Raw genomic sequence first — 26,423 nt, 5'->3', positions numbered from 1 at the left:
TCTGTCCGTCACCTGTGCGTGACCTCGGGTAAGCCACTCAACACCCTCTGATTCTGTTTCCTCATCTGTAACATGAGGATAATAACAGAACCCGCCTCCCTGGTCGTTAGGAGGACCAAACGTAGTAAAACCTGCTGATACTAAAGGTCAGCTGCGGTTACCACGAATGGCTGAGTGAATAAAGGACAGGCGGACGGCAAATCCAGACTCGGGTCTCTGAGATGGCAGAAATGGGATCTGTTTACGTGCCCCCGCCTTACCCTCAGACGCCCCCTGGGCTCTCCCAGGCAGGCTCACATAGGCGCCCCCAGAATGGCTTCTGCCCCGTCTCCTGGCCCAGCTCTTCCTTACCTGCTGCTGGAGGAGGGCCCCATCTTAGCTACTCACCGACATCACCAGCACGTAGACGCGCAGGTCAAACTTGCGGCCTGTCAGGCAAGGAAAGAATCCATGCAACAAATACTGACCGTGTGCCGGGCAGCATGGTAGGTTTGGGGGTTAGAGCAGTGGACAGGCAGAGGTGAATGCCAATAAAAGCACAAGAGGTACAAGGAGAAGGTAACGAGGAGGGGAGGTGGTTAATGTGGGGGAAAAGCTGGAGACAGGGGATCAAGGAAGGCTTCGTGGAGAAGTGGTGGCCTAGAGGAAGAGAGGTGCCCCCCAGCCTGGAGGGGGCGGGCCTTGGGGCAGGAGGGACTGCCTGAGCAAAGGGCTCGGTCCAAGGACAGAGTGGAAGGAGACGAGGTCAGTGAGGTCAGCAGGGGCCAGCTCACGTGCAATATTTGGATTCTGTTTTAGCAACCATGGGAAGCCACTGAGGGGATCTTGTCCCCCTGGGTACTGTGCTGGAGCGGAGCATAGGGGACCAGAGTAGCAGCGGGCATCAGTGAGGATGGGAGGGGACAGTGGCCAGAACCAGGACAGAGGGGGTCAGATGGATTCAAGAGCTGCGTGGGAGCTTGATGGAGGTCGGACACGGGAGGGGAAGAGAGAAACACACCCACAATGGTCTCCGGCCTCTGGCTTAGCAACCAGGGGCTGGAGGGGCTGTATCCCGATGGGGAGGCTGGGTAATGAGCCATATGGCAGCGGGAGGGCGAGGGTTGGATCTTAGGCATGTTGGGTGTGAGCTGCCAGGAGGTGCCCAAGGGTCGGTGGGACCTCAGGATCCGGGCTGCCGGGGTGAGGTCCTGGCTGGAGACAGAAAGCTGGGAGGTCACTGGCATCTGGGGGTGTTGAAAGCCACGAGAGAGCCACTGGGGGAGGGGAGGGAGGATGTTGCCCGAAGCGGTGAGAGGAGCCAAGTGGCCCTCTGTTCTGGGCAGAGACCGCCATCTCACCTCCTATCAGGTAGGGATTTTCGATATAGCGCTGAGCTACGTAGTTCTCCACGGGGATTTCATCCTTCTGGTCATCAGAACTTCTTGCGTCCTGGTTGTAACAATAACTATTATTAACATCTACGGAGCATTTTCTGTGCAGGAGGCATCGTGCTAGACACTCTCCTCATTTGGTCTTTAAATCAACCCTATCAGGGAAGGACGAACGTTATCCCCCATTTTACAGATGAGCAAACTGAAGCACAGAGAGGGGAAGCGACTTGCCCAAGGTCACACAGCTGCTCCGTGGCACAGCTGGGACGTGGACCCACACGCAGGCTGGGCCCAGAGCTTCCGCATTTAACCTCTAGACCTGTGCTGTCTATTTACATTTAAACTGCTTAAAAATAAGTGAATTTAAATGCTATCACGTGGATGAACCTTGAAGCCATTACGCTAAGTGAAATAAGCCAGATACAAAAGGACAAACACTGTAGGAGTCCATTTAGACGAGGTCCCTGGAGGAGTCAGATCCACGGACACAGAAAGTAGAAGAGTGGTTGCCAGGGGCTGGATTGGGGGGGGCTGCTGGGAAACAGGGAATTAGTGTTTCCTGGGGACAGAGTTCCGGAAGCGGACGAGAGTTCTGGAGGTGGATGGTGGTGGTGGTTGCACAATGATGTGAATACACTTAGTGCCCCTAAATTATACGCTTAAACGTCGTTAAGATGGTAAATGTCATGTAGATAAAAGAACGAAAAGAAATTTAAAATCCAGTCCTTGAGGGACACCGGCTTCATTTCAGGTGCTCAGCGTCAGTACGTAACTAGTGGTCACGGTACCGGAGAGCACAGGCATACACCGTTCCGCCTCTGTAGAAAATTCCATTGGTCCGTGCTGCCTGGAGGGCCACTCAGGTGCCTGGGGACTTTCCTCTCCCGTCTCTGCCTGCGAATCCTTTCCTGGCCAGCCCAGCAAGGCTCTGTCTCACACCTGCACAGCACCCCATGGTCTGTAAAGCCCCTTCTCAGCCGCTGTCCCCTTCACGGTAACCATGTGAGAAAACTGAGGCCCAAAGGCGAGTGGCGCATACTTGGTGAGGTCACACAAGGGCCTGGTGGCAGGGAGCCACTGGAACTCAGGGTCTCTGGCCCCCAGGGCAGAATTTTCTACACCTGCTATCATCCCCCGGCCCCCTCCCCCTCCACCGCCAAGCTGCTTCAAGACAGAGGCAACCAGGCCTTCCCTTCCTGGGCCCCGGGCCACCTGGCACCTGTACTCACATGGCCTCCGGGTGGATTGACAGCGCTCCGGGCTGGCTGGGCCTCTGAGCTGGTGAGCTTCTTCCCAGCGGTGCCCTGATGGGAAGGAATCAGACACACAGAGGAGGGAGGCAATTCACTTACTGAGCACCTGCTCATGCAGCAGGTGCTGGTTGTGTAGCAGCATTATCATCTCTAAAGTTCAGAGGGGGTTAGCAATTTTCCCAAGATCACACAGCTGCTGAGTGGCAGGGGCAGGATTGGAAGCGGGATTTCTACTACTCCGCATCCTGGGATAAGGATGGGTCATGGGGAGGGAGGGAGCTACCTCAGGCTCGGCCTGGGACTTGGAGGAAGAGTCAGCCAAGCTCTCCCCAATCAGGTGAGCAGGAGGCCCAGGTACAGAGGCAGCGTTCTCAGGTTTTAGGCATGGTAACTCGTCCTCAGCAGGCACTGTTACTACTCTCCCCCATTTACTTGGGCACAGAGAGGAGAAGCATCTTGCCCAGGGTCACACAGCTTTTAAAGGGCAAAATCAAGATTTGAGCCCAGGCAATCTGGCTTCAGAGACTCCGTTCCCAGGGGCAGAGCTTCGCTGCCAGCCCTTCAAGCTTTGGAGGAGGGAAGGAGGGGCCCCTCATGGCAGCAAGGGCAGAGGGAGATTTCCGGAGCAAGGGGGAGGGGTAAGCTTACCTTCCTCCAGTCCATGATGTCCTTCAGCCTCCGGAAGAGGAAAATGCCTTTTCCCTGCGACCGGGCTACCTGGGGTGGGGGTGAGTGCAGAAAGGTCTGCTCTCAGCTCTATGTGGTTCCTTGTTGGCCCCTGTGCCTGGGGCACCTCCCCACCATTTCTCTGTCTCTATCTCTCCCATGGGCTTCCAGCTCTCCCCAGAGGAATGGCCCAGCCCAGCCCCATGGGGCCAGCCACTGAGAAGGCACTAAGCCTGGCTGGCGGGTGGGAGGGAGGCAAGGGGGGGAGGAAAGAGAGAAGCCGACTTCGCTCACAAAGGCATACAATGGCATGAATAATACAAAACAACAGACAATTAAAAAACCATTTCTAACAGTCTTGGGAACACATCATCCAATTCTTTTTTTGGAAATCAATTTGCCTCCCTAATTAGGTTTTGCTTCAGCTAATACTGATCAGTCTGCCTTTACTGAATCCCAGCATGGATAATTCATGGCTTCACAGAGTCTAGGGGCTGGAAAGATCTTTAATATCATGCAGAGCAGTCAGCACCAAAGGCATTACTCCCCCCTGAGAAATCCCTCTGTGACGGTCACCTGCCAGGGAGCTCGCCACCCTCCCCCTACCTCCGGATGCAGCTCATTTGTTGCAGGATCGCTCTATGAAGCAGTCATCCCAAAGATATCCATTAGGTGACTACTGTGTGCTGGGCATTATGCTATAGCCGTGACCCAGACCTCATGGAGCTTTCACAGCCTAACCTGTGTCGAGCTAAAAATTTGCCAGCCTGGCTCTGGCCTGTAGGGCTTCCTAAAACAAATCTGATCCCTGGGCCCCAGAGCAGCCCTTTGGGTAATCTGCAGCCACTGAGCAGATCCCCTCGAGGCGTCTTTTCTCTGGCATTAAGGCACCCAGGTAATGCAAACTCTCATTTCCCTCTGTTCTTCTCGGAGCAGGGCCAAGTTGGTTAATGTGATGTTCTCTGTACAATGCAGGGGCAGGCAGGGCTGTCAGGCATGGATGGGCAGGCTGTCCACTGCACAAGGGCTCCCCGTCATGGGGCCAGTGGGAGCTGAAACTCAGCCCCCGCTCTGCCTGCTGCGCTGTGTGCCTGTTTCGGGGTTGTGTACGCCCAGAAGATGGGGTGCCCGCAAGACCTGGGAGAGCAATAGTGTGCACAAAGGGCTTCCCACAGTTCCCAGCTACCCACAAGACTTACATTCACCTCACAAAAGATGACCCAACGTAAACAGTGAAAAAGTCACTCAACTTCATTAGCCTCAAGGAAATGCAAATGAACACCCCAAGAGGATGCCACCCTATACTCCCTGAGAGTGGGTAAAACTAAAGACCGACAACGGCAAGTGTTGGCGAGGCTGTGGAGAAACCAGAACTCACAACTGCTGGTGGGCGTGCACCAAAGCTGGACATAGGCATCTGCTCTGACCCAGAAACTCCTCTCCTGGGCACCTGCTCGGCAGAAACCCGGGCACCCGCGGACATGTACAGGACGTGTAGCACACGATTCACAATAGCTCCAACCTTGAAACTCCCAAATGGACAAGTACACACTCAACGGAATCGTGTCGACAATGATGATGAACAATGCACCGACCCACGTCAGTGTGGATGAGTCGCCTGAACACGATGTTGAGGGAGAGAAAGCGGACGCAGTGGAGCCATACCACGTGATTCCAATTACACAAAGTATGAAAGCAGACAAATGATGAATCCATGCTGTTAGGGACCCGAGGGGTAGTGAGTGGGAGAGGGTCGGAGGGGAGCTGCTGAGGGGCTGGCAATGCCCTGATTGCAGTCTGGGTGCTCGTTACTCAAGTGTGCTCGCCTCATGAAATTGACCAAGCTGTGCCTCTGTGACTGGAGCATATTCTCTTTACTAAACTTCAATTAAGACGTTTTTTTTATTTATTTTTTTTTTAATTTTTTTTTCAACGTTTTTTATTTATTTTTTGGGACAGAGAGAGACAGAGCATGAATGGGGGAGGGGCAGAGAGAGAGGGGGACATAGAATCGGAAGCAGGCTCCAGGCTCTGAGCCATCAGCCCAGAGCCCGACGCGGGGCTCGAACTCACGGACCGTGAGATCGTGACCTGGCTGAAGTCGGACGCTTAACCGACTGCGCCACCCAGGCGCCCCAGAAGTTTTTTTTTAAAGACTCCTGCCTTTGGGTCTAGGACCCCCCACCCCCACCTTTCCTGTGGCCATTCCCCTTCCTTCTTTCTGGCCGGCAGAGCCCAGCTCTCACACGGAGGCTGGAAAGACCAGATACCTGTGTGGTCAGCCTCCCATGCAGCTCACGGGAACCATGCGACTAGTTTTGGTCAATGAGGCCCAAAGAGACATCGGCTTGGGGACTTGGGGCTTCTGAGAACGATTTTTTTTTTCCTTGTTAACAATACTGGGGTGGGCGCCTGGGTGGCTCAGTTGGTTAAGTGTCTGACTCTTGATTTCAGCTCAGGTCATGATCTCATGGTTCGCGAGATCGAGCCCTGCATCAGGCTCTGCTGATAGAGCGGAGCCTGCTTGGGATTCTCTCTCTCCCTCTCTGCCCCTCCTTCCCTCTCAAAGTAAATAAACAAGCATTTAAAAAAATACATTGGGGTTGAGGAAGAGGAGAAAGAGAGGCAGGGAGCAAGAGAGGAAGGGAGGGAGAGAGAGAGAGAAAGAGATGTTTGCCTCCTTTCCTTTCTTTGAATGCTACACTCTGGGGAGGTGAGGACTATAACCGTCACCAATGAGGTGACGAGTCTGATGGAGGAAAGCCAATACACTGAGGATGCAGAGTGATGACAGAGAAGAAAGATAAGGAATATGGTCTTTTCACAGCACCACTGAGCACATCCCCCAAACCTGGAACTTCCTACCTCTGGCTTTCTTGTTATATGAGGTGATAAAATGCCTTTATTGTTTGAAGCATTGCTAGTATGTTGGCAAACACGCCTGTTCCGGGAGATGCCCTCCTAAGGGAATAATCCTTAGGGTGAAAAGTAAACTTCCTGCTTGGTGATCTATCAGGGTTGTTGAGGCTGGAAACCACCACCTGCTCCCTAGCTCCAGCAGACTGTAGTTTCCAAAAACAATCACAAAAATATTTCCACTCCCATATGTTTTCCCAGAACCTTGCTACCTCCACCCTCCATCAAGAGGTAAATTCAATGTCCCGCCCCGAATCTGGGCCAGCATTTGGGACTGTCTCTACTAATTGCATATGGCAGAAGTGACATTGTGTGGATTCCAGTGCTGGGTCCTCCAAGGCAACACAGCTTCCACACAGCTTTCTCTTTGGGGATGGTTGCCCTTGGAACCTAGCCACCATGCCGTGAGGAAGCTCAGGTCACATGGAGAGGTCCATACGGAGGGCAACTGAGTCTTCCAGCCCTCCACCCTGGCTGAGCTCCCAGCCAACAGCCAGCACTGACTTGCCAGCCCAGTGAGGCAGCCAGCTCGGAAGAGAATCCTGCAGCCCTCACGGGAGCTGTCCCAGTAGATGCTCAAACAGCAAAGAGCCTTCCCTGTCAAATGCTGCCCAAACTAGCATGAGCTAATAAATAAGACAGGATTTTCGTTTCAAGCCACTGAGTTTTGGGGTGCGGGAATAGGACCAGCACACTGACTTTAGGGGAATGGTTTCTAACAATGGTAGCCAATACTTCTCAGATGTTTTCTGGGTGCCAGGCACAAAGACTTATGCCCATGAGCTCCTTAAAGCTTTACAAAGAATCTTCTATGGAGGCATTAACATTATCCCCCTTTTGCAGCCAAGGAAACCAAGGAACAAGGCCAAGCACTCTGTTCAAGGTTACCCAGCCTGTAGGTGACAAACCCAGGTAGTTATTTATTTTTTTTTTTTTACATTTATTTATTTTTGAGAGACAGAGAGAGACGGAGTACAAGTAGGGGAGGGGCAGAGAGAAAAGGAGACACAGAATCCGAAGCAGGATCCAGGCTCTGAGCTGTCAGCACAGAGCCCAACGCAGGGCTCGAACTCACAAGCCGTGAGATCATGACCTGAGCCAAAGTCAGACGCTTAACTGACTGAGCCACCCAGGCGCCCCCCAACCCCCACGGTCAACATGGTCCTACTGTTGGGACTATCAATCTTACTTGATAATCTGGGAGTAAAATATTATTTTTATAAAAAGATATGTTTTCAATTGGAAAATAATATGAATGGATTGTTGGGGCGCCTGGGTGGCTCAGTCGGTTAAGCCTCCAACTTCAGCTCAGGTCATGATCTCACGGTTTGTGAGTCTGAGCCCTGTGTCGGGCTCTGTGCTGACTGCTTGCTCAGAGCCTGGAGCCTGCTTCGGATTCTGTGTCTCTTTCTCTCTCTACCCTTCCCCCACTTGTGCTCTGTCTCTCAAAAATAAATAAATGTAAAAAAACATATATATATGAACAGATTGTTAGAATGAACCATATTTAGATTTAGATTTAGATATTTAGATTTAGAACCTGTGGCCACTCATGGCCCTCGATGCCCTGCCCCTGGGGATCATTTCTCATGAGGCATTCGTTGTGTGGCATTCATTGGGTGTTACAGATGTAGTTGGTGGTCCACTCAGCAACGCCAAGTATGGAAAAAAATTCCCTTTTTTCTCTGCCAACAGAACCCCATTTGGGTATTTGTTTTTTAATGTAAGCTCTACACCCATCGTGGGCATTGTATTCACGAACCTGAGATCAAGAATTACCTGTTCCACCAACTGAGCCAGCCAGGCGCTCCCAACAGAACCTCATTTGGATCACCTCTTCCTGGTGGCCCTGCCCTCTGCGGGGTCTGATGCCCACGGTGGTCCCATGCCCCCACCATGTGACCGGTTCAAGCAGGGCCAGCAGGATGCCAGGGGAAGTCTACTGCAGTGACCTCTGGGGAGTTTGTGTCTTCTTCAAAAGGGACACACAAGACCAGGGTGTTCCTTCAATCCTGTGGCAATAGTGGAGGCGTGAGGAGGTGAAGCTAGAGCTGGCAGCTACATTGTGACCAAGAGTAGCGGCCAGCCCCCTGGGGTGGGAACCGATGATGACGTCGAGCTGCCCTATGATGTTGAATCATCCCTGGAAGCGACCTCTCGTCATTAAAGGAAATGTCCTGGGGTCTGTAAACTTGAATGAGAAGAAAGTTTTTCATCCTAACCAGATTTTCCCACTGCTTCCCATTATGAATGCAGACAACAAATCCTAGTAGTACTAGCCAAGCCTGTGACTTTACTCTCAGAGGAAATCTCGGTTATTTTTAGATCACATTAGAGTTGCTGCAGGTGTCTCAAAATATTGTTTTTGCTTGTGATGATTTTGAAAGTATGGTAACAATGGGGCCTGCTGTTAGACTCTCTTTCACTGTTAATGAAAAGCACATATATTGTTACTGTTACTGCATACAGATCATTTAATAGTTTGTGTGGCCGTTGTGAGAACATGCTAGCAAGTCTCCGACCTCGGAAGGTGCTGGACTGACCGCCAGCTTCTACTACCGCAATCCATGCTGCACTTGTGGGGCCCCGCCTGCAGGGGACGCTCCTGCCACGGACGGAGGACAGAGGGGGCCTTGAAGGCTAGCCCACTCCCTGGAGAGTGGGGCCTCCTCTGGCATGAGGCCTCCCCCAGGCCTTGCTGCCCGGCCTCTAGGTGCTTCTCTTCCTTCCCTCTCTCCCTCGCTGGGGTCTGACTGCCGTCCAGGCTCCCCCCACTCCCTCCCCCAATTCCTCACGGGCAAAACTCCCTGCATGTTTGTTTGTTTCTCAGAGGACCCAGACTAACCGGTTGATAACTGTTTTTCAATAGAGTTGCTTCTTTTTATAACCAAATTATTTTATCCTTTTAAAAACACTATTTTGTGGGGCGCCTGGGTGGCGCAGTCGGTTAAGTGTCCAGCTTCAGCCAGGTCACGATCTCGCGGTCCGTGAGTTCGAGCCCCGCGTCAGGCTCTGGGCCGATGGCTCGGAGCCTGGAGCCTATTTCCGATTCTGTGTCTCCCTCTCTCTCTGCCCCTCCCCCGTTCATGCTCTGTCTCTCTCTGTCCCAAAAATAAATTAAAAAAAAAAAAAAAAAAACACTATTTTGTGACCGTGTGAAACACTATTTTTACCAGCCCTCTCGTTTGGGCTCCCTGTAGTCGTGATTTCTGTTATTTGCTGCCCAAGGCATCCTGCCGACCTCCTGCCCACCCAGAGGGCCTGAGCTGGTAGGAAGGGAGAATGTCTCGATGGCAAAGAAGTTGGGATCGATGCAATTTTTACATCAGTTGGACTTTTAAATGGCAAAGCCAAGGGCTTGTTCTTATACTCTGAGATGGGCTGGGGCTCAGGCTCGGTGGGAATAGGGGTTCCTGAGGATGGCAGGGAGGGGATGATGCTGCTTACTCCCTTCTGAGTCCAACTCGCCCCGCCCACCCCACCACGCATTGCCCCTGCTCTGCTGCCAGGAGTGGAGGAGGAAGCTGAAGAGTCAGCAGGCCCTAGGGCACCGTGCAGAGGAGATGCCAGAGGGAAAAGGCAGGCCAGTGGCTACCCTGACCCGTCGGCCATGGCAGCTATGTGAAAACTCTTGTGTGTGGGTGCACGAGGACAAGCTGGCTCACAGAGACAGGCCTTGTGGGAGGAGTGGAGGGATTCGGGATTTTTTCTATTTTCTGAATTTGGAGTAATGTCCTTTTTTTTTTTTTTTTTAACATTTTCCCCACCCCAAAGGATCCAAACAACAGGATCCCAGAACTAATACTCCGTCCCAGCGGTTCATGGTTCTGTGGCTCCAGAGAACCCTGGTTGCTCTACCTGGGAAATTGTTAGAAATGCAAATTCTTTGGCCCCACCCACATCGGGCCTACTGAATCAGACCCTGGGGGATGGGAGGGGGGCTTTAATAAGCTCTCCAGAAAATTCTGATGCACTCTCAGTTTTGAAAATGATTCCACTAGGGTCTCACTCCCCAAAGTGTGGTCCGTGGACCAGCAGCAAGGGCCTGACCTGGGAGCTGGTTAGCAAGGCAGACTCTCAGACCGACCCAGACCTGCCGAATCAGTCTCTGCCTTTAACCAGGTTGCCTGATGATTGTGGGCACATTTGGGTTTGGGAAGCACCGACCTCGTGCTTTCCAGGTGTCGCCTGGAGTCTTGGAAATAACCATAAAAGCGGTCAATGACTGGACACCTAAGTGCCAAACCCTTTATATAATGTGTATAACCGCACTGGATTCTCTCGCAAGCCCGGCAGGTAGGTGCACTCATTCATTCCATTTTATGGATGAGGACGATGAGGACGCAGACTTAGAGGAGTTGAGGAACCTGCCCAGGGCTTATGCGTGGCGGGTACAGAGTTAGAGCTCAGAGCACCCACTCCTGTCTCCCCACACCCCAGACAGGGCGCCACAGCTATTCAGGAGCAAGGACACACGCACACAGCCAAGATGCCTCCTCTTAATTACAGCTGTCTTGTGTCTGCCTCTAACAAAGGCCGTGGGCTGGGAAAGGAATCAACTTAATATGCAATTGCTCATCCCAATTAGCACAAATTACCATTTGTCTGAGAGGCTAATGCTGGGAGCTGGGACCGCCCTGTGGCTTGTAGTCTTCCTGTGCCTAACGAACCCCTTCTTCTCCGTTCTTCTCCGGCTGCAGAGGAGGGGACAGGTGCAGGAGGTCCCGGGGTCAACGCTGGCTGGGACCCAGTCGGGAGGATCTGTCGTTTTTGTCTGGCACGTCGATTCCCCCTCCAAGCAGCTGTGCTCTTGGTTGAATGTGCATATCAGCCAACACCAGGTCTAGTCCCCAGCTGCACGAGGAAGGGCTGCCCCCCACGTCCTCCCCCCAGCTCCCTTCCTGGGGCCTGGCATGGTCCCAAGCCCAGAAAATATTAGGGGGCTTTGATGATACCATTCAAGGCTATGGTGGCTTTGTGGTGAGAAACCAGCCCTGGCACGAGGAACAATCGAGGGGCTCATAGGTGCTCTGCCGCGCCTACCCTCCACTCAGTTTCTTGATCCCCGAAGGGCTGGCTACCTCCGGATGCAAGGCTTTCATGCATGCAGTCCCTCTTCCCAGAATGCTCTTCCCTACCTCTGCCCTTCACCAGGCTGACTCCTCGGCATCCTTCAGGCCACAGTCAGTATTTCTTGACTTTCAGTCAAAGTCAAGATTCTTTTAATAATACTAATAACATGGGGCACCTGGGTGGCGCAGTCGGTTAAGCGTCCAACTTCAGCCAGGTCACGATCTCGCGGTCCGTGAGTTTGAGCCCCGCGTCGGGCTCTGGGCTGATGGCTCAGAGCCTGGAGCCTGTTTCTGATTCTGTGTCTCCCTCTCTCTCTGCCCCTCCCCCGTTCATGCTCTGTCTCTCTCTGTCCCAAAAAAATAAATAAACGTTAAAAAAAAAAAAAATAAAAATAATACTAATAACAATGGCAGCTATCATTTATGGAGTGCTTAAGGTATGCTCTACCTGTGTTAATCACACCACAACATTATGTGACAGGTAACACAGTCTCACTTTGCAGATGGGAAAACTGGGGCACAGACAAGTTAAGTAACCTGTCTGAGCTCACACAGCAAGTAAGTGGTACAGGCAGTATTTAAACTAAGGGATTTGACCTTGGAGCCCAATCTCCCTTCAGAAAATCCCGCTGGGCAGCAGGGAACCTCCTACTGTTTCCTCTCTAGTGTCACTTAGAACAACTGTACTCACACAGGTATCTTCTGTATCGTCTGCACTCAAGGAAGGTAGAGACCCACTTCCAATTTGCTGAGGGCTGTGTCCCTAGCACCTACTTCTATGCCTGGCACGTAGCCAGCGCTCGGTAAACATTGTGGAATGCTTGAATAAATGGGTCGCAGTCTCCTCATCTTTAAACCAAGGTAATATTGGGACGCCTGGGTGGCTCAGTCGGGTTAAGCGTCTGACTCTTGACTTCAGCTCAGGTCATGATCTCATGGTTTGTGAGATCAAGCCCCACGACAATCCTGCTTGGGAGTCTCTCCCTCTCTCTCTCTTTACCTCTCCCTCCACCCCCTGCTCTCACGCAAGCGCACACACACTCTCTCTCTCAAAATAAATAAATACATATTTAAAAATGAAATGAAATAAAATAAAATAAGGTAATATCTCATCCCAAAGACCATCTGGAGAATCAGGTAATGCAGGCAAAGCGCTTGGCATGACCTGACTGCCACCATTTTCTCTCATGTCAGGAAGAGAGGTGGGGATCTGAGCTCCAGCAAGGCTCTGGATTCACTGCCCTGGTGTCCTGAGGATACTTTTCCATCTAGTAAACATGTATTGAGCACCTACTGTGTACTAGCAGTCATAGCTGCTGGGTTCAAACACTGCAAAGAGGAGACAAAGCTCTTCGGCAGAGGGACACCTGGGTGGCTCAGTCGGTTAAACGTCTGACTTTGGCTCAGGTCATGATCTCACAGTTTGTGAGTTCGAGCCCCGCATCGGGCTCTGTGCTGACAGCTCAGAGCCTGGAGCCTGCTTCAGATTCTGTGTCTCTCTCTCTCTGCCCCTCCCCCACTCACACTCTGTCTCTCTGTCAAAAATAAATAAACTTAAAAAAAAAAAGCTCTTCTGCGGAGGCAGATGGTGCATCTAAGGCTGAAATCCCAGGCAGGGGTTCTGTCTTGGGATGCGCCATGAAGGATCCCTGCTGGTACCTGCGCAGCCCTCCCTCCCCCTGCCCCTTCCCCCTGGTCCCTGGACTGGGCACCGGGCACTCACAGGCTTCATGATCCAGGTGATCCCCGGGTTTTTGCGGAACTCTTCCACGAACAGGTGGTACTCGCATGGCATCTCAAAGGTTTTGGGGAAGAAGTCGCACTTGGCTGCCTCCAGCTTCCCTGCCTCGCGCTCCAGCTGCTTCCGGAACCGCTTCAGGTTCTTCACCATGTAGTTCTTGCGCGTCAGCTGGGCAGCGGGATGGGTGGACAGGCTGTTAGTGCTCGTGCCCCCTGCCCTGCTCCACCTCCCAGCCCCAGCCATCGCCACTGCCTCCCACAGCCTCCATTCTCGGCCCACGAAGTAGCAATAACAGTAAGAGTAACTTTGAGAGCCTGCTATTCTATAACCATCCCCACTTTACAGGCAAGAAAACTGAGGCTCAGGAAGGCCAAGTCAATTGCCCAGAGCTACCCAGCTAACGGAAGGCACAGCCAGGACTTGACCCGGGCCTGTCTGACTCCGAAGTTCATGTTGCTAACTTCTAAGCTGCACTAACCTTTTCAAATCTCAGCATCTTTGGCTCCTCCAGTGTGATTTGTGATCTGATTCCTCCCGGACCTCCCTCCCAGCTCTAGACTCCCAACTGCTCAATCTGTCTCTTCCCTGAAATCACCATATGGCTCAAGCATCCTGCTCCTGCGGCCCTCGCCCCCCAAGCCAGGCTGCCCCTCACATCTGTAGTGTTGACATGCCCACCAGTCTGTGACCTGAGTCCCCACCCCAAGATAGCCTGCTGCTCGGGTATTAGATCCTTACCCTCTCACATCCTTTAGCCCATCGTGTATCTTGTGCACAATGTTCCCCACCTGGCATGTACCCCAAACTCCCTTACGCTTTTCCATTCTGCTCTTTGCACTCCCGTGCCAGCCCCTGCTCGTTGCGACATCCAGTGACATGAAGTGGCCGACTCAGCGCCCCCCCTTCCCCCACCACCACCAGCCCACCCAGCTCACCTCGTAGTGGTTTCGGAAGTGACTGATCCGCACATGTTCGTCCATGTAGGTGTGGTCAAAGTTCTCCCGGAGCCAGCTGACGTCACACCAGTAGAAATCCCAGTCCCCTTCACTGGGAGTGGGTGGGACAAAGGTCATGAGGTAAGGACCTCAGCACTGCTGAGGGCCTGGGGCCCACGGAGGTGCAGCTGAGGGACAAGCAAGGTTCATAAGGAGCCTCAAGGGGGTGCCGTGGGCCAGCCCTGCCCACAGTGTGCTTCGCTAGGCCAGAGTGAGAACGGGAGAAATATTCCTACACAAATCCAGGCTGCCGGCTTCCTTTGGGTTCCCTTTGAACAACCGGGGTATCGGCCACACGGGGTCCTGATGCCTCCTGACACCTGTCAGCGGGAGTGAGGAACAGCCACCAAGTTGGGACGTACCCTCTCCAGATCACAGCCCCTACCTACCACTGCCTACGGCCCATGGCAACCAGCCAGCCTCACCTGATCAGGTTACCTGCCTGGGCTCTAGAAGCATCTGGGTTGCCACCCCCGGCCCACATCACCAAGCAGTGCCTCCCGATAACATCTGTAAGCCCTTCCCTGTCCACAAAGCCCTCCCCTCACTGAGTCCTCAGAACAGCTTCAAGAGGTGACTACAATCATCCCTGGAGCCCTCAGTCGAGGAGAACCTCGCTCGCCCAGGGCACAGCAGCATCGGCATTCTTACCCAGACTAATCTACCGAATCCGACGCCAGAGCTGGGGTGCAGAGAGGAGGTGCTTGAAAAGGATGTGACAGGAAAGAAAATAATGCCACCACCATTGCTTCCAACGTTGTTTTTTTGTTTGTTTGTTTTTTTAAGTTACAAAATTACAACAATAACTGAAGACTAGACTCCAGCACCAGGCAGTGGGAATCATGGATTCATCCATTGGTTCGTTTGTTTCCTCATTCACCGAGAGGGTAGAGATGCACCTGGGACTCTGCACACAGACCGACTAGGTGCAGTCCAAGCCCTGACAAGCCAAGTGACCTCCAACATGGCACTCTTTACTCTTCCATGCCCAGGTGTCCCGTTTTCCAGCAGATGGGTATGACAATAGCACCTCCCAGAAGAAGGTTTGCTGGACGATTCAGAGGTCAGGCGTGTAAACTGCTATAGTAAAGAGTGTCTAACGGGCTCAGCTATTGTTATGCAACAACATTGGTTGAGCACCAGGTCAGGGCAGCTGGTGGCCCTCCCCCCTCCTATCCATTCTCCCCCTTTTGTCTACAGTAATAGAATTCCCAACATTTACCTGGGGAAATGTAATCCACATTTTCCAAAATAAAAGCTACATTTTCCAGATTCTCTTGCAGCTAGGCTAAGTCTGGCCAACGTGAGGGACTTCTGGGCTGTGTCCTTCAAGGGCAGGGCGTGTACTTTCTTGTCTCCTTCCTACCTACTGCTGCTCGCCCTGTGGATGCAAGACTGGAGCTTCACCTTAGACCGTGAGAAGGGCTTCACCCAAGGGATGGCAGGATGGAAAGACGGAAACAGGTGGCTCCAAATTTCTATGCGATCTCTGAAATTCCTACACCTGGACTTTGGTGGGAGAGATAAATAAACTTCTGGTCCGTCAGAGCCTCTTTTGCTTTGGGTCTGTGTTATATGCAGCCCAACCTTAGCCCTCACTAACATTAGCACCTGCTATGTGCCAGACATTGTTCATCTCAGCATCCCCAGGGCCCACCATAGAAGAGATGTAGGCTTAGCGGTCAAGTAACTCGTTCAAAGTCACAGGACTAGTAAGTGGCCAGGGACGAGCAGCCCTTGACCTCGACCTGCCATCCCCAGAGGATTCAAGCCAGCTAGTCTGTGACGGCTGCACTCCTTGATTCTCCAGAGAGCTCTAGGACCCTGGCTACGGAAGAGTCCAACAGAACTGGCAGCAACTCCCACTCTGACACACATGTGCTGTGTGACCTTCAACAATTGGCTTGATCCCTCTGAACATAATCATATCTTGCTGGATGGTTCTAAGACTTAGACAAGGCAGAGATGGCGTCTGTAATGTGCCTGATACACTCGGAGTGCTAAATAAATTTTGGTCCCTGTCACAGCCAAATTGGGACAAGTCCCAGTAGCCACCCACAGGAACTGGGAGAAAACAGAGGGAGACAAGGCCTGGTGAGTCAAAGGGAAAGAGGGCCGAGATTGGCAGGGGGTGGGGATGCGTCTTACTCCTTTACTTCTACCCAGCCCGGCCTGTGGCGAAGGACATCCATGAGAGTATTCATGAGAGTGGTCTTGAATCGGATTGAAGCTCTCTGCTCTCTGCAAGACAGGGTGACAGATCGCTTGTTCAGGGTCACGCAGAAACCTGTGCGTGGATGTTCACAGCAGCTTTATCCAGAATAGCCCGAAGCTGGCAACAACCCAGATGTCCTTCAATGGGTGAATGGTTAAATAGCGGTCCATCCATACCATGGAATACTGACTTAGCAATAAAAAGGAGTGATATATGTGTACATTCAACCTGCATGCATCTCTGGGGAATTATGCCGAGTGAAAAAGGCCGATCCTAAAACGTTCTTATATACTGTACAATTCCATTTATATAGCTTTTCTTTTGAGAGAAAGAGCATGCACGCACATGCAAGTGGGGGAGGGGGGTGGCAGAGAGAGAGAGAGGGAGAGAGGGAGAGAGGGAGAGAGGGAGAGAGAGAATCCCAAGCAGGCTCCTCATTGTCAGCGCAGAGCCTGACGCGAGACTCCAGCCCACAAACTGTGAGATCATGACCTGAGCCAAAATCAAGAGTTCTCCGCTTAACTGACTGAGCCACCCAGGTGTCCCTATATAACTTTTTGAAATTACAAAGTTATTAAAATGAAGAAAAGATTAGCAGTTGCTTGGGGTTAAGGACGGGGGGAGGTAGGGTTGTGGAAGAAGGCACAGGGAGAAGGAGGAAGTGGATGTGGTCATAAAATGGTCATATTAGGGATCGGTGGTGATGGGAACTTTCCTTATCTTGACTGTATGGATGTCAGTATCCTGGTTGCGATACTGCATTATAGTTGTATTCTCTGTTACCATTGGAGAAAAGCAAATACAGGGCACATGGTAACTCACTATATTATTTCTTATACTTTTTTTTTTTTTTTAAGTAGGCTCCTCACCCAACATGAGGCTTGAACTCACAACCCTGAGATCAAGAGTCACATGCTTTACCAACTGAGCCAGCCAGGCGCCCCTCACTACAGTATTTCTTATAACTGCATATAAATCTACAATTATCTCAAAGTAACTATTTAATTAAAAAAATTAACGCAAGGGCGCCTGGGTGGCTCAGTTTGTTAAGCGGCCGACTTCGGCTCAGGTCACGATCTCGCGGTCCATGAGTTCGAGCCCCGCATCGGGCTCTGGGCTGACAGCTCAGAGCCTGGAGCCTGTTTCAGATTCTGTGTCTCCCTCTCTCTCTGACCCTCCCCTGTTCATGCTCTGTCTCTCTCTGTCTCAAAAATAAATAAACGTTAAAAAAAAATTTTTTTTTTAAATTAACACATCATTAGAAGTCTGGATAATGGCTACCTTTGTGGGGGAATGATAGAAAGAGAGCATGAGTGGGGTTTCTGGAGTGTTGGTGATGTTCTGATTCCTGATATGTGGGTGTATTAAGTTGACGAAAATTCACTGAGCTATAAACTTATGACACATGCACCTTTCTGTATATACAACAGAACTCTGTAACAAAATACACCACGAATAAAGCTTAAAGGACTGGTTACAGATTAAGACAAAATATTTGTAATGCTTACAATCTGTAAGACAGTTGGACCAAGTACATAATGAGCTTCGACAAATCATTTTTAAAAAGACAAAAATGCCTAAAGGATTGAACAGGCAATTCATAGCAGGGGAAACGTACCAGTAAGCACGAGAAAAGATTCTCAACCTTCTCGACAATCAAGTAAACGCAAATTAAAACATCCCAGGTTATAGTGGAAGAGGCTGCGAAAGACTCTCAGTCCTATTGAAGCAGGGAGGGGAAAAATGTGCAAACTAAACAGCACACTTGACTATGGGGCTAGTGGGGAGCAACAGACAAAAGAAAACCTGAACTGATTCCAGAGAGAAAAAAGCCCTTAGGGAGAAGCAGAGAGCTATAGCAGGTGTCCAGGTCTGCGGGGGGGGGGGGGGGGGCGTCTTGAGTTCGGGCAAGGGGAGGAACGAGCCAGCCACGGAGAAGCAGTCACCAGGAGAAAGCAGCTGTGCTTGGACAAGAGGGAGGGCAGCCAAACAAATCAAAATCTGGAAGAGTCCCATTCCGAAACCAAAGCAGACCGAACCGAACCAAAACAACATTGCGGCAAATTTGCTTAAGAAAGAAGCAGTAGGGAATGTAGTAAAGCAGAGAGAAAACCCATACTCCTGCACAATGATGTGGTGTGGGCATTCTGGCAGCCCTGCCAGATCGAATCCAAAAATGAACCAAAAAACAACCCACAAACAAACAAACACACAAACACGGAACTGTAGTTCAACCCCCTTCCGGGGCAAAGGCTCAAAATGGCAGTACAGGAGGTTGGCCTTGGAGCCAACTCACTGTAAAGCTTTGGCCCAACCCATGTTCCACTCAGCTTTAGGAGGACTCAAATGATTAGCCCCTAACCCTAAGTAGTGGTCAGAAGAAAGGGCTTACGGTCTCTGTGGAGTGGAGAACAAAGGCAAAAGAAAAAAAAAAGTTAAATTTCTTTACAACTTATAGCACATTGACAAGTCCTTGAGACAGAGTGACCTTCCTCCAGAAACTCGACTGCCTCCATGTTAATACTTTGCTAGAGATAAAAGGCAACCTTAGCTTGACATTAGCCTGACCTCTAGGATCCTGTAAAGAAAATCCCTTATCTCTACCTCTCCCCCTGCCCCCTGTAACCAAGATATATGTTAGCAATCGTCCTCCAAACACATGGCCCACTGACATCCATCTGAAGGGTCTCATGACTAAGGTTTTACTAGACCATTGTAAATGACTGTATCCTAACAACAGCTAGCCCCTCGAGGTCCTGGAAACCTTGCTTCCAAATTCCTTAGAGACTTACGTTATCCCAAACCCAATATAATCAGCTACTCCTCACAACCCCAGTGCATCTGTTTTTTTTTTAATTTTTAATGTTTATTTATATTTGAGAGAGAGAGAGAAAGAGAGAGAGAGACAGTATAAGTGGGGGAGGGGCAGAAAGAAAGGGAGACACAGACTCCAAAGCAAGCTCCAGGCTCTGAGCTGTCAGCACAGAGCCCGACACGAGGCTTGAACCCACAAACGCTGAGATCATGGCCTGAGCCAAAGTCAGATGCTTAATTGACTGAGCCACCCCAGGCGCTCCCTGTGCAGCTCTTCCTGCCCATAGATCCTGTCTGCATGCCTTAATTAACCACCTTTTTGCACCAAAGATGTCTCAAGAATTCCTTCTTGACTGTTAGCTCCTAAACCCTAACATTTTTACATCATCTGGAAAATCAATCAATTGATCTCTCTTTCTACTCACATATCCATTTTGGTACATCTGAATCTCCATCAGGGATAATTTTCCTTGACCCTGAAGCACTTTCTTTAGTGTTTAAATACATGGCAAAGAGTCAGAGCACCTGGGTGGCCAGTCGGTTGAGCATCTGACTTCAGCTCAGGTCATGATCTCATGGTTTGTGGGTTCAAGCCCTGCATCAAGCTCTGTGCTGACAGCTCGGAGCCTGGAACCTGCTTCGGATTCTGTGTCTCTCTCTCTCTCTCTGCCCCTCCCCCACTCGTGCTCTGTGTGTGTCTCTCTCTCAAAAATAAACATTAACAATTTTTTTTTTAATACACGACAAAAATAACAGCACAAAGGACCAGAGGGGAGTAAACAGAGCAAGCTGTTCTAAGGTTCTTCCATTGTGCACGAAGTGGTATAATACTGATTCACAGTAGACAGTGATGAGTTAAGGATGCGTATTGTAATTCCCTAAAACAGCAGTTCTTGGTGGGTGGTCCAAGTTTCCAACTACATATATCTGTGAGGCTGGATTTCCTTCCTCTTCTTCAACCAAAACAACATATCACAACAGATTGAATCCAGAAGGTTCAGGAAGCCAAATGTTGTCTATTAAGCCAGACATTTAAGAAATACACAAAGATGTGCAAACATTTACTACTCATCATAATAAATTTGGAGGAGGGAGAATACGGTTATAGTTCGTAAAAATGCATCATTTACACTACCAGGTAATGAGTCCATTATTGCTTTCTAAATGAATTAATAAAATTTTTTAAATGTATCATTTTCAATTTCTAATTTTTGAAGTGTTTATGATAAAAGTTGACAAGAGTCCATAATAATTTTGAAGTAGAAAACTTGAGCTCAAATTTTAAGAACCCCTGCTATAAAGTAGTAAAGTAAGGAGTATTTAAACATTAATCCAAAACAATGAAGAGACCCAATTTTAATATCCATCAGATCGGGGGAAATGTTTAAAATCAGACAAATACCAAGTGTTCACAAGAATGTAGAGAAATGACAATTATCCTATAATGCTGATGGAACTGTAAATCGGATAAATCTTTAGAGAGCAATCTGGCAGATTAAAACTGTCAGTTACTATTCAGGCACATTAGACTGGCAAAAACCTAGACGTCCAAGTTCGGCAACAATGTGCTAAAACGGAAACTCTTCCTGTACTGGTAGAAGGAACTCTGGAGAGCCACATGGCAGTATTTAGTGAAACTGAACTTGCACATACTCTATGGCCAGCAATTCCATCCTAGCTCTATACCCTAGATAGATACCCTAGGCATTATATGTATACGGATGTTCGTTTGTAATTATTACTGTTTTTTACGGAAATAACCTGCAGCACACGGTTGGTGGCCCACCCTTTTCCCTTGGACATTCTCCATTCCTGTGCACGCAGTCAGCTCAACCAGTGCTTAAAGCAGGTCCGAAATGCCCTTCCCACACCAGCATACAACTAATGACGACTGGAGTTGATGGGTAAGTCCTCCAGTTCCTCAACACTCAGTGGGGACGAGTCTGCAGTATTCTGTACTATCTCCTAGGAATCCCCAGTGGGACTGAGCCCCACCGGCCCACCACAATAACCTGTCTGTAATGCCCTTTTATTGGTTTCCTTCCCTTGGATGCCTCGCATCCCCCCTGCCCTGCCAATGCTTACTGAAATCAACTTCCAACCTTCCAAATAAACCACTTGCTCACACACCCTTGTCTCAGGGTGTGCTTTCTAATTCTAATTCAATTCTAAGGCCCAGCCAGAAGGCCTCTCAACAGGAAGCAGATAAATAACTCGTGGCTTACAATGGAACACAGATAATAGTCAAAATGCATCCAGAGCTACGTGCACCAACGTGGATAAATACTGAAAATAGAATTTTGTGTGACAAAAGCAGGGTGCAGAATAATAACACGATAACGTCACTTATGTAACTTATATTCCTAACCATTCATGCAGCTAGGGGTGTCCAGGCGACACGATTCTGGTAAGATAAAAACATAAGATGGCTAAAGAGGGTGGGTTCCTGGAAAGCACTGGTTCTTTTAATGAAAATAAAGAAAGATGGGGCGCCTAGGTGGCTCAGTCGGTTAAGCAACCAAACCTTGGTTTTAGCTCAGGTCATGATCTCAGTTTCATGAGTCCAAGCCCCACATCGGGCTCTGTGCTGGTAGCACAGAGCCTGCTTTGGATTCTCTCTCTCTCTCTCTCTCTCTGCCCCTCCCCTGCTCACGCTGTTTCGGTCTCTCTCAACAGCAAATAAACCTTAAAAATAAAAGAAAGAAAGAAAGAAAGAAAGAAAGAAAGAAAGAAGAAAGAAAGAAAGAAAGAGAAAGAAAGAGAGAGATGTGGCTTGAGACTTCCCTCACCACTCCTTCCCACCTTGATCGTGACATGAAGGCTGGAGCTGTAGCAGCCACTTAGTGTCCAGAAGGAAAAGGTCAAGGCAATCACAGAGATGCTAGCTCTGAGAGCGTTGAACCACTCTGCACCCGCCCTCTTGACTCTTCATTATATGAGGAAAGCAAATATAATTGTTTAAAGCTACTATTAATTGGGTTTCCTGTTACTTGTAGCTAAACACATTTCTAATTGGTGTCTGACCCAATAAAATAGACCCTGTTAACTGAAGTGCCCTTTTTTGGCTGGGGTGGGAGTGGGTGTGTAAGTTTAGGGTCAGGACCCAGACTAGAGCTGAGCCGCTCTGTGGAAGAGAGTAAGAGATTTGAAATTGGTGGCAAAGTTCTCTCAGTACGTAGAGAAAGAAGGCAAAGTCGATGGGCGCTGCACGAGAGGTGGGGTCAGAGACCACACACACCCTCCTCAGTGGTGACATGGCCAGATGTGACTTTAGAAAGAATAGAAATACCTAATGAAACAGAAGTATCGAAAATATGCGCCACGGCGTGTGTGGTGTAACTTCTAACTTCTCACAAAAAACCTCCAGCAAAGTCCACACAGCTCCCTCCTGCTTTGGGCATCGTGGGCCCTGGAGCCCAACAAGCTCTGCCACTAACTGATCCTACAGGCTTCAGCAAGTTACCTACTTAGCCTCTCTGGGCTTCAGTTTCCCCATCTATAAAATGGACACAATAGCAGTATCTACTTCAAAGGACTGTGGTAAAGATTCAAAGAGATACTACAGGTAAAACAACTAGCCTGGCACATGGTAAGTGCTCAGTGATTGTTTGTTATTATCGTTGTCATTACTGAAGCAAAGAAGCGGGGCTGGAGAGATGGGAAAAGGGAAGGAAGGAAGCAAAGAAGGGAGGGAGGGAGGTGGGAGGGAGGAGAGAGGAGGAATTTAGTTCTGCGTTTATTAGATTGCATGGGACCACTCACCGCTCTTTTCCCTTTGATAATCCATGGCCCTTGTAATTTTGATTCTGCAATGAGAAAAGGAAAGTGATGTAACTGGTTCTGCATATCCACTCTGCCTTCCCAGCTCAACTGACCGCAGATCTTAAAATGCTGAAACCATCAGATGTAATATCGCCCGATGCTGAGACAAGAAGGACCTGCCTGGCCAAGTTCACATTGGTCAATATGTGCCCAGCAACTTGGTCCTTGGGATAAATCCTCAGGTATTCAAGGGCCCACCTCATAGGATTGTTCCGCAAGCATGACCAGTAGAGTGAACACCTAGTTTTCAGCGCTCCAAAGGTCCAATCCCAGTTCTGAGGGCTGAGTTTTAAGGGCTGAGCTCAGCAGGCTCTGTGAGAAGGAGCTGAAACATGTTTGATTAGATCCATGATCCAGGAGTGGACTGAGTCAAAGGCTCGGAGCAAAGTTAATCTCTTGCATCCAAAATGGGCCTTTCAAATCCTCAAAGCGGAGTGGGTATTATTTTGCTTCTACCACGTCTAAAACAGTTTGGCCTTCAGTCCTGGCAAGACTGATCCCTAACGGCAGGTATGAGAAAGAAATCAAAATTGGTCTTGTGCAAGATGACTTCTGTAGCTTAGACAGACTTGTCATCTGCATTTGTTTTCTATTACTGTATAACAAATTACCACAAACTTAGTGGCTTAAAACAGCATAGATTTATGTCTTGCAGTTTCCGCTGGCCAGGAGTAGCTTAGCTGGATCCTCTGCCCAGGTCTCACAGGGCTACAGCCAAGGTGATGGCCTGCGTTATGTTTCTCATCCAGGGCTCGGGGTCCTTTTCCAAGATCATCCAGATTGTTGTCAGAATTCAGTTGCTTGGGGCTGCAGGACTGAGGTCTCTGTTTACTTGTTAGCTGTCGACTGGCGTCTGCTCTCAGCAGCTAGAGGCCACGCAGTTCCTTTCAACATAACCCCCTAGGCAGTTCACAACATGGATGTTTGCTTTCTTCCAGGCCAGCAGGAGCTCATCTCTCTGACTTCCAACCCTTTCCTCTCCAAGTCAGCCACGATAGAGTCCTATGCCATGCACAGTATACAATCACAGTCGTAACTATCCCATCAAATTCATAGACTCCACCCACACTCAAGGGGAGGGAATTACACAAGGTGTGTACATAAGGGGTGGGAATCTTGGGGGCCATCTAGAATTCTGCCTACCACACCATCCTATCCCTCAGAGGGATAGGGACAGTGGAAAGGGATAGAGAGTACTGCTTTATGAAACAGACAGAAACTAGCCCCCCACAAAAGCAAGTGAACTCTTATCTCAGTCATATACACAAGCCCCTCCAAGTACCCCAGGACTAGTCAGGTGTCCCACTCTTTTTTAAATTATTGTATCTTTTATACTCTTTCATGTTTTCAGTTCTCTTTTCCATAAGTTTATCCAGTTGCTCAGAGTATTTGGTTGAAAAACTTTTCCTTTCCTCACTGAATTACATTGACTCTTCTGTCAAAATTCAGTTGACTGTGTATATGTGGGTCTGTCTCTAGACTACATCTTATTTGCTTATTTATCTACCCTTATGTCACCACCACACTGTCTTAATTACCATAGGTTTCTAGTAAATCTTGAAATCAAGTAGCATAGGTCCTCTAACTTTGCCTTTTTTCAAGATTGTCTTTGCAATTTGGGGTCATTTGCACTTCAATATAAATTTTAGAACCAGCTTGCTAATTTCTACAAAAAAAAAGCATGTTGGGATTTTACTGGGATTGTATTGAATCTATAGATCATATTGAGAAGTGACATCATTATGTATTGAGTCTCCCAATCCCTGAATATGATCTATCTCTCCATTCATTTAGCTCTTCTTTAATTTCTGTCCACAATATTTTCTAGTTTTCAGTACAGAAGTCTTGGACTTTTTTAAATGTTTATTTATTTTGAGAGAGAGAGAAAGCACAAGCGAGGGAGGGCCAGAGAGAGAGAGGGAAAGGGAGAATCCTAAGCAGGCTCTGAGCTGTCAGTGCAGAGCCTGACTCAGGGCTCACAAACTGTGAAATCATGACCAGAGCTGAAACCAAGAGTTAGACACTTAACTAATTGAGTCACCTAGGCACCTCCATTGGACATTTTAAATTAAATTATTTCATAGGACTTTGATTTTGTGATGTTATTTTAATTTTTTTTTTTTTTTTTTTTTTTTTTTAGGTAGGCTTCACGCACAGCATGGAGCCCAGCTGCGGGCTTGAACTCATGACCCTGAGATCAAGACCTGAGTTGAAATCAAGAGTAGAATGCTTAACTGTCTGAGCCACCCAGGTGCCCATGTGATGCTTTTTTAAATAGTACTTTTTACAATTTCATTTTCCAGTTATTTGATGATAGAATATTGTGGTAGGCAGAATAATGATCCCCCAAAAGATGCCCATGTCCTAATATCCCAGAACCTGTAAATATGTTACATTGCAAAGGAAAACTAAAGTTGCAGACATAATCAACTGACTTTAAAATAGATTATCCTGGATTATCTGAGTGAGCCCAATGTAATCACTTGTTTTTTGTTGTGAGATGGAATTAAAAGAACTGGGGTGCCATGCATGAGAGAACACAGGATAAGAAGCAGGCTGGTGGGGAAGAGGGTGGATTCTAGAGTAATTCATTTCCCTTCTTTGGACCGCATTTTCCCCATTTTAAAGTGGGGGGGGGAGCGCTGGCCTGTGCACTCCTAGAGGACAGGGACTTATGTGATTCACCTCTGTGTCCTCCTCACTGGTCAGCAGTGGGCTCGGTTTAGAGAAGCCAAAGATTAGCGTTTGGGGATGAATGCATTACGAATGGATGGATAGGTAGGCAAACAGGAGGCGGGATGAATAGATCTCTAAGAGCTTTTCCAGGTTCTGAGGTTGCCCCCAGGGTCCCCGAAATCGCTGAGTACAGTTTAGAATCCCAGATTTTCGTAGCTTTCCCGCCAGCAAGCCCCGGCTGCGGACTCGCGCAGCATCTCGGGCGGCGGCGCGAGGCCAGCCAGGGCTTGAAGTCTTTTCTCTGAATTCATTTTCCTCCCCCTTGTCCGGAATCACTCCGCGGGGACACCACCCCCCACCCCACCCCCCGAGTCTGAATCCCTCCGCGGCCTCCCTCCCTCTCTCTCGGGACGTTGAAAACATCTGGACCCCGTGGCACTCCTACCTTCGGGCGCGACATAATACGATTCCACAGGACCAGACCCAAACTGCCACCTCGCCGCGCGCGAGCCCCTGCGTCCCGTTGCCAAGGCGACAGAGGATGCCCGGATCCGTCGTGCTGATTGGATGATCCGAGGCGCCTCCTCTCCGCGAGATTGGTGCGCCTGACCCGGGGCGCGGGAAGCTCGCGCGCCCCAGAGGCCCAGATCACCCTATTCCCCAGACCTTTCCCTCCCAGCCCGTAGCCTCCGCGACCCGGGGGCGCACCCGGCCGGAGACTGGCTGCCTTTCGCAGGCACTTACTGCGCCTCCTCCAGCTACGTTTCGCTTGACCTAAGAGCAGCTAGCCTGAAAAGTGGCCAGTCTTTGGTAAATGCAACGGCACTGTTTCTTTACTCGGTGCCTCACTAAGTCAGTCACCTTGTCAGTTGGTCAGTTG

At 49.6% G+C, this 26,423-nt stretch overlaps 1 protein-coding gene across 2 annotated transcripts in view; it reads right to left on the bottom strand.

The window, feature by feature from the left end:
* TTLL9 (tubulin tyrosine ligase like 9) overlaps positions 1-26,059 on the bottom strand; it is a 41,396-nt gene extending 15,337 nt beyond the window's left edge. The window contains exons 1-10 of one of the 2 annotated variants that reach the window (XM_086701944.1): positions 25,989-26,059; positions 22,808-22,851; positions 16,165-16,257; positions 14,253-14,336; positions 13,957-14,068; positions 13,004-13,189; positions 3,275-3,343; positions 2,603-2,677; positions 1,341-1,431; positions 388-428 (exon numbers count right to left, since the gene is read on the bottom strand). In XM_086701944.1, the coding sequence (XP_086558070.1) occupies positions 388-428; positions 1,341-1,431; positions 2,603-2,677; positions 3,275-3,343; positions 13,004-13,189; positions 13,957-14,068; positions 14,253-14,336; positions 16,165-16,257; positions 22,808-22,851; positions 25,989-26,003 (810 nt within the window). In that variant the 5' untranslated portion in view covers positions 26,004-26,059. The remainder of the gene's footprint in view (positions 1-387; positions 429-1,340; positions 1,432-2,602; positions 2,678-3,274; positions 3,344-13,003; positions 13,190-13,956; positions 14,069-14,252; positions 14,337-16,164; positions 16,258-22,807; positions 22,852-25,988) is intronic. The other variant, XM_086701946.1, reaches the window with a different exon arrangement.
* Between the last annotated feature and the right edge of the window lie 364 nt (positions 26,060-26,423).

This window comes from Puma concolor, chromosome A3 (genome assembly GCF_028749965.1).
Source record: "Puma concolor isolate L17-30 chromosome A3, mPumCon1.1.hap2, whole genome shotgun sequence".
In the NCBI taxonomy this organism is placed as follows: domain Eukaryota; kingdom Metazoa; phylum Chordata; class Mammalia; order Carnivora; family Felidae; genus Puma; species Puma concolor.
The sequence above is the reverse complement of the archived record's forward strand: the minus strand, read 5'-3'. Positions and strand labels throughout refer to the sequence as shown.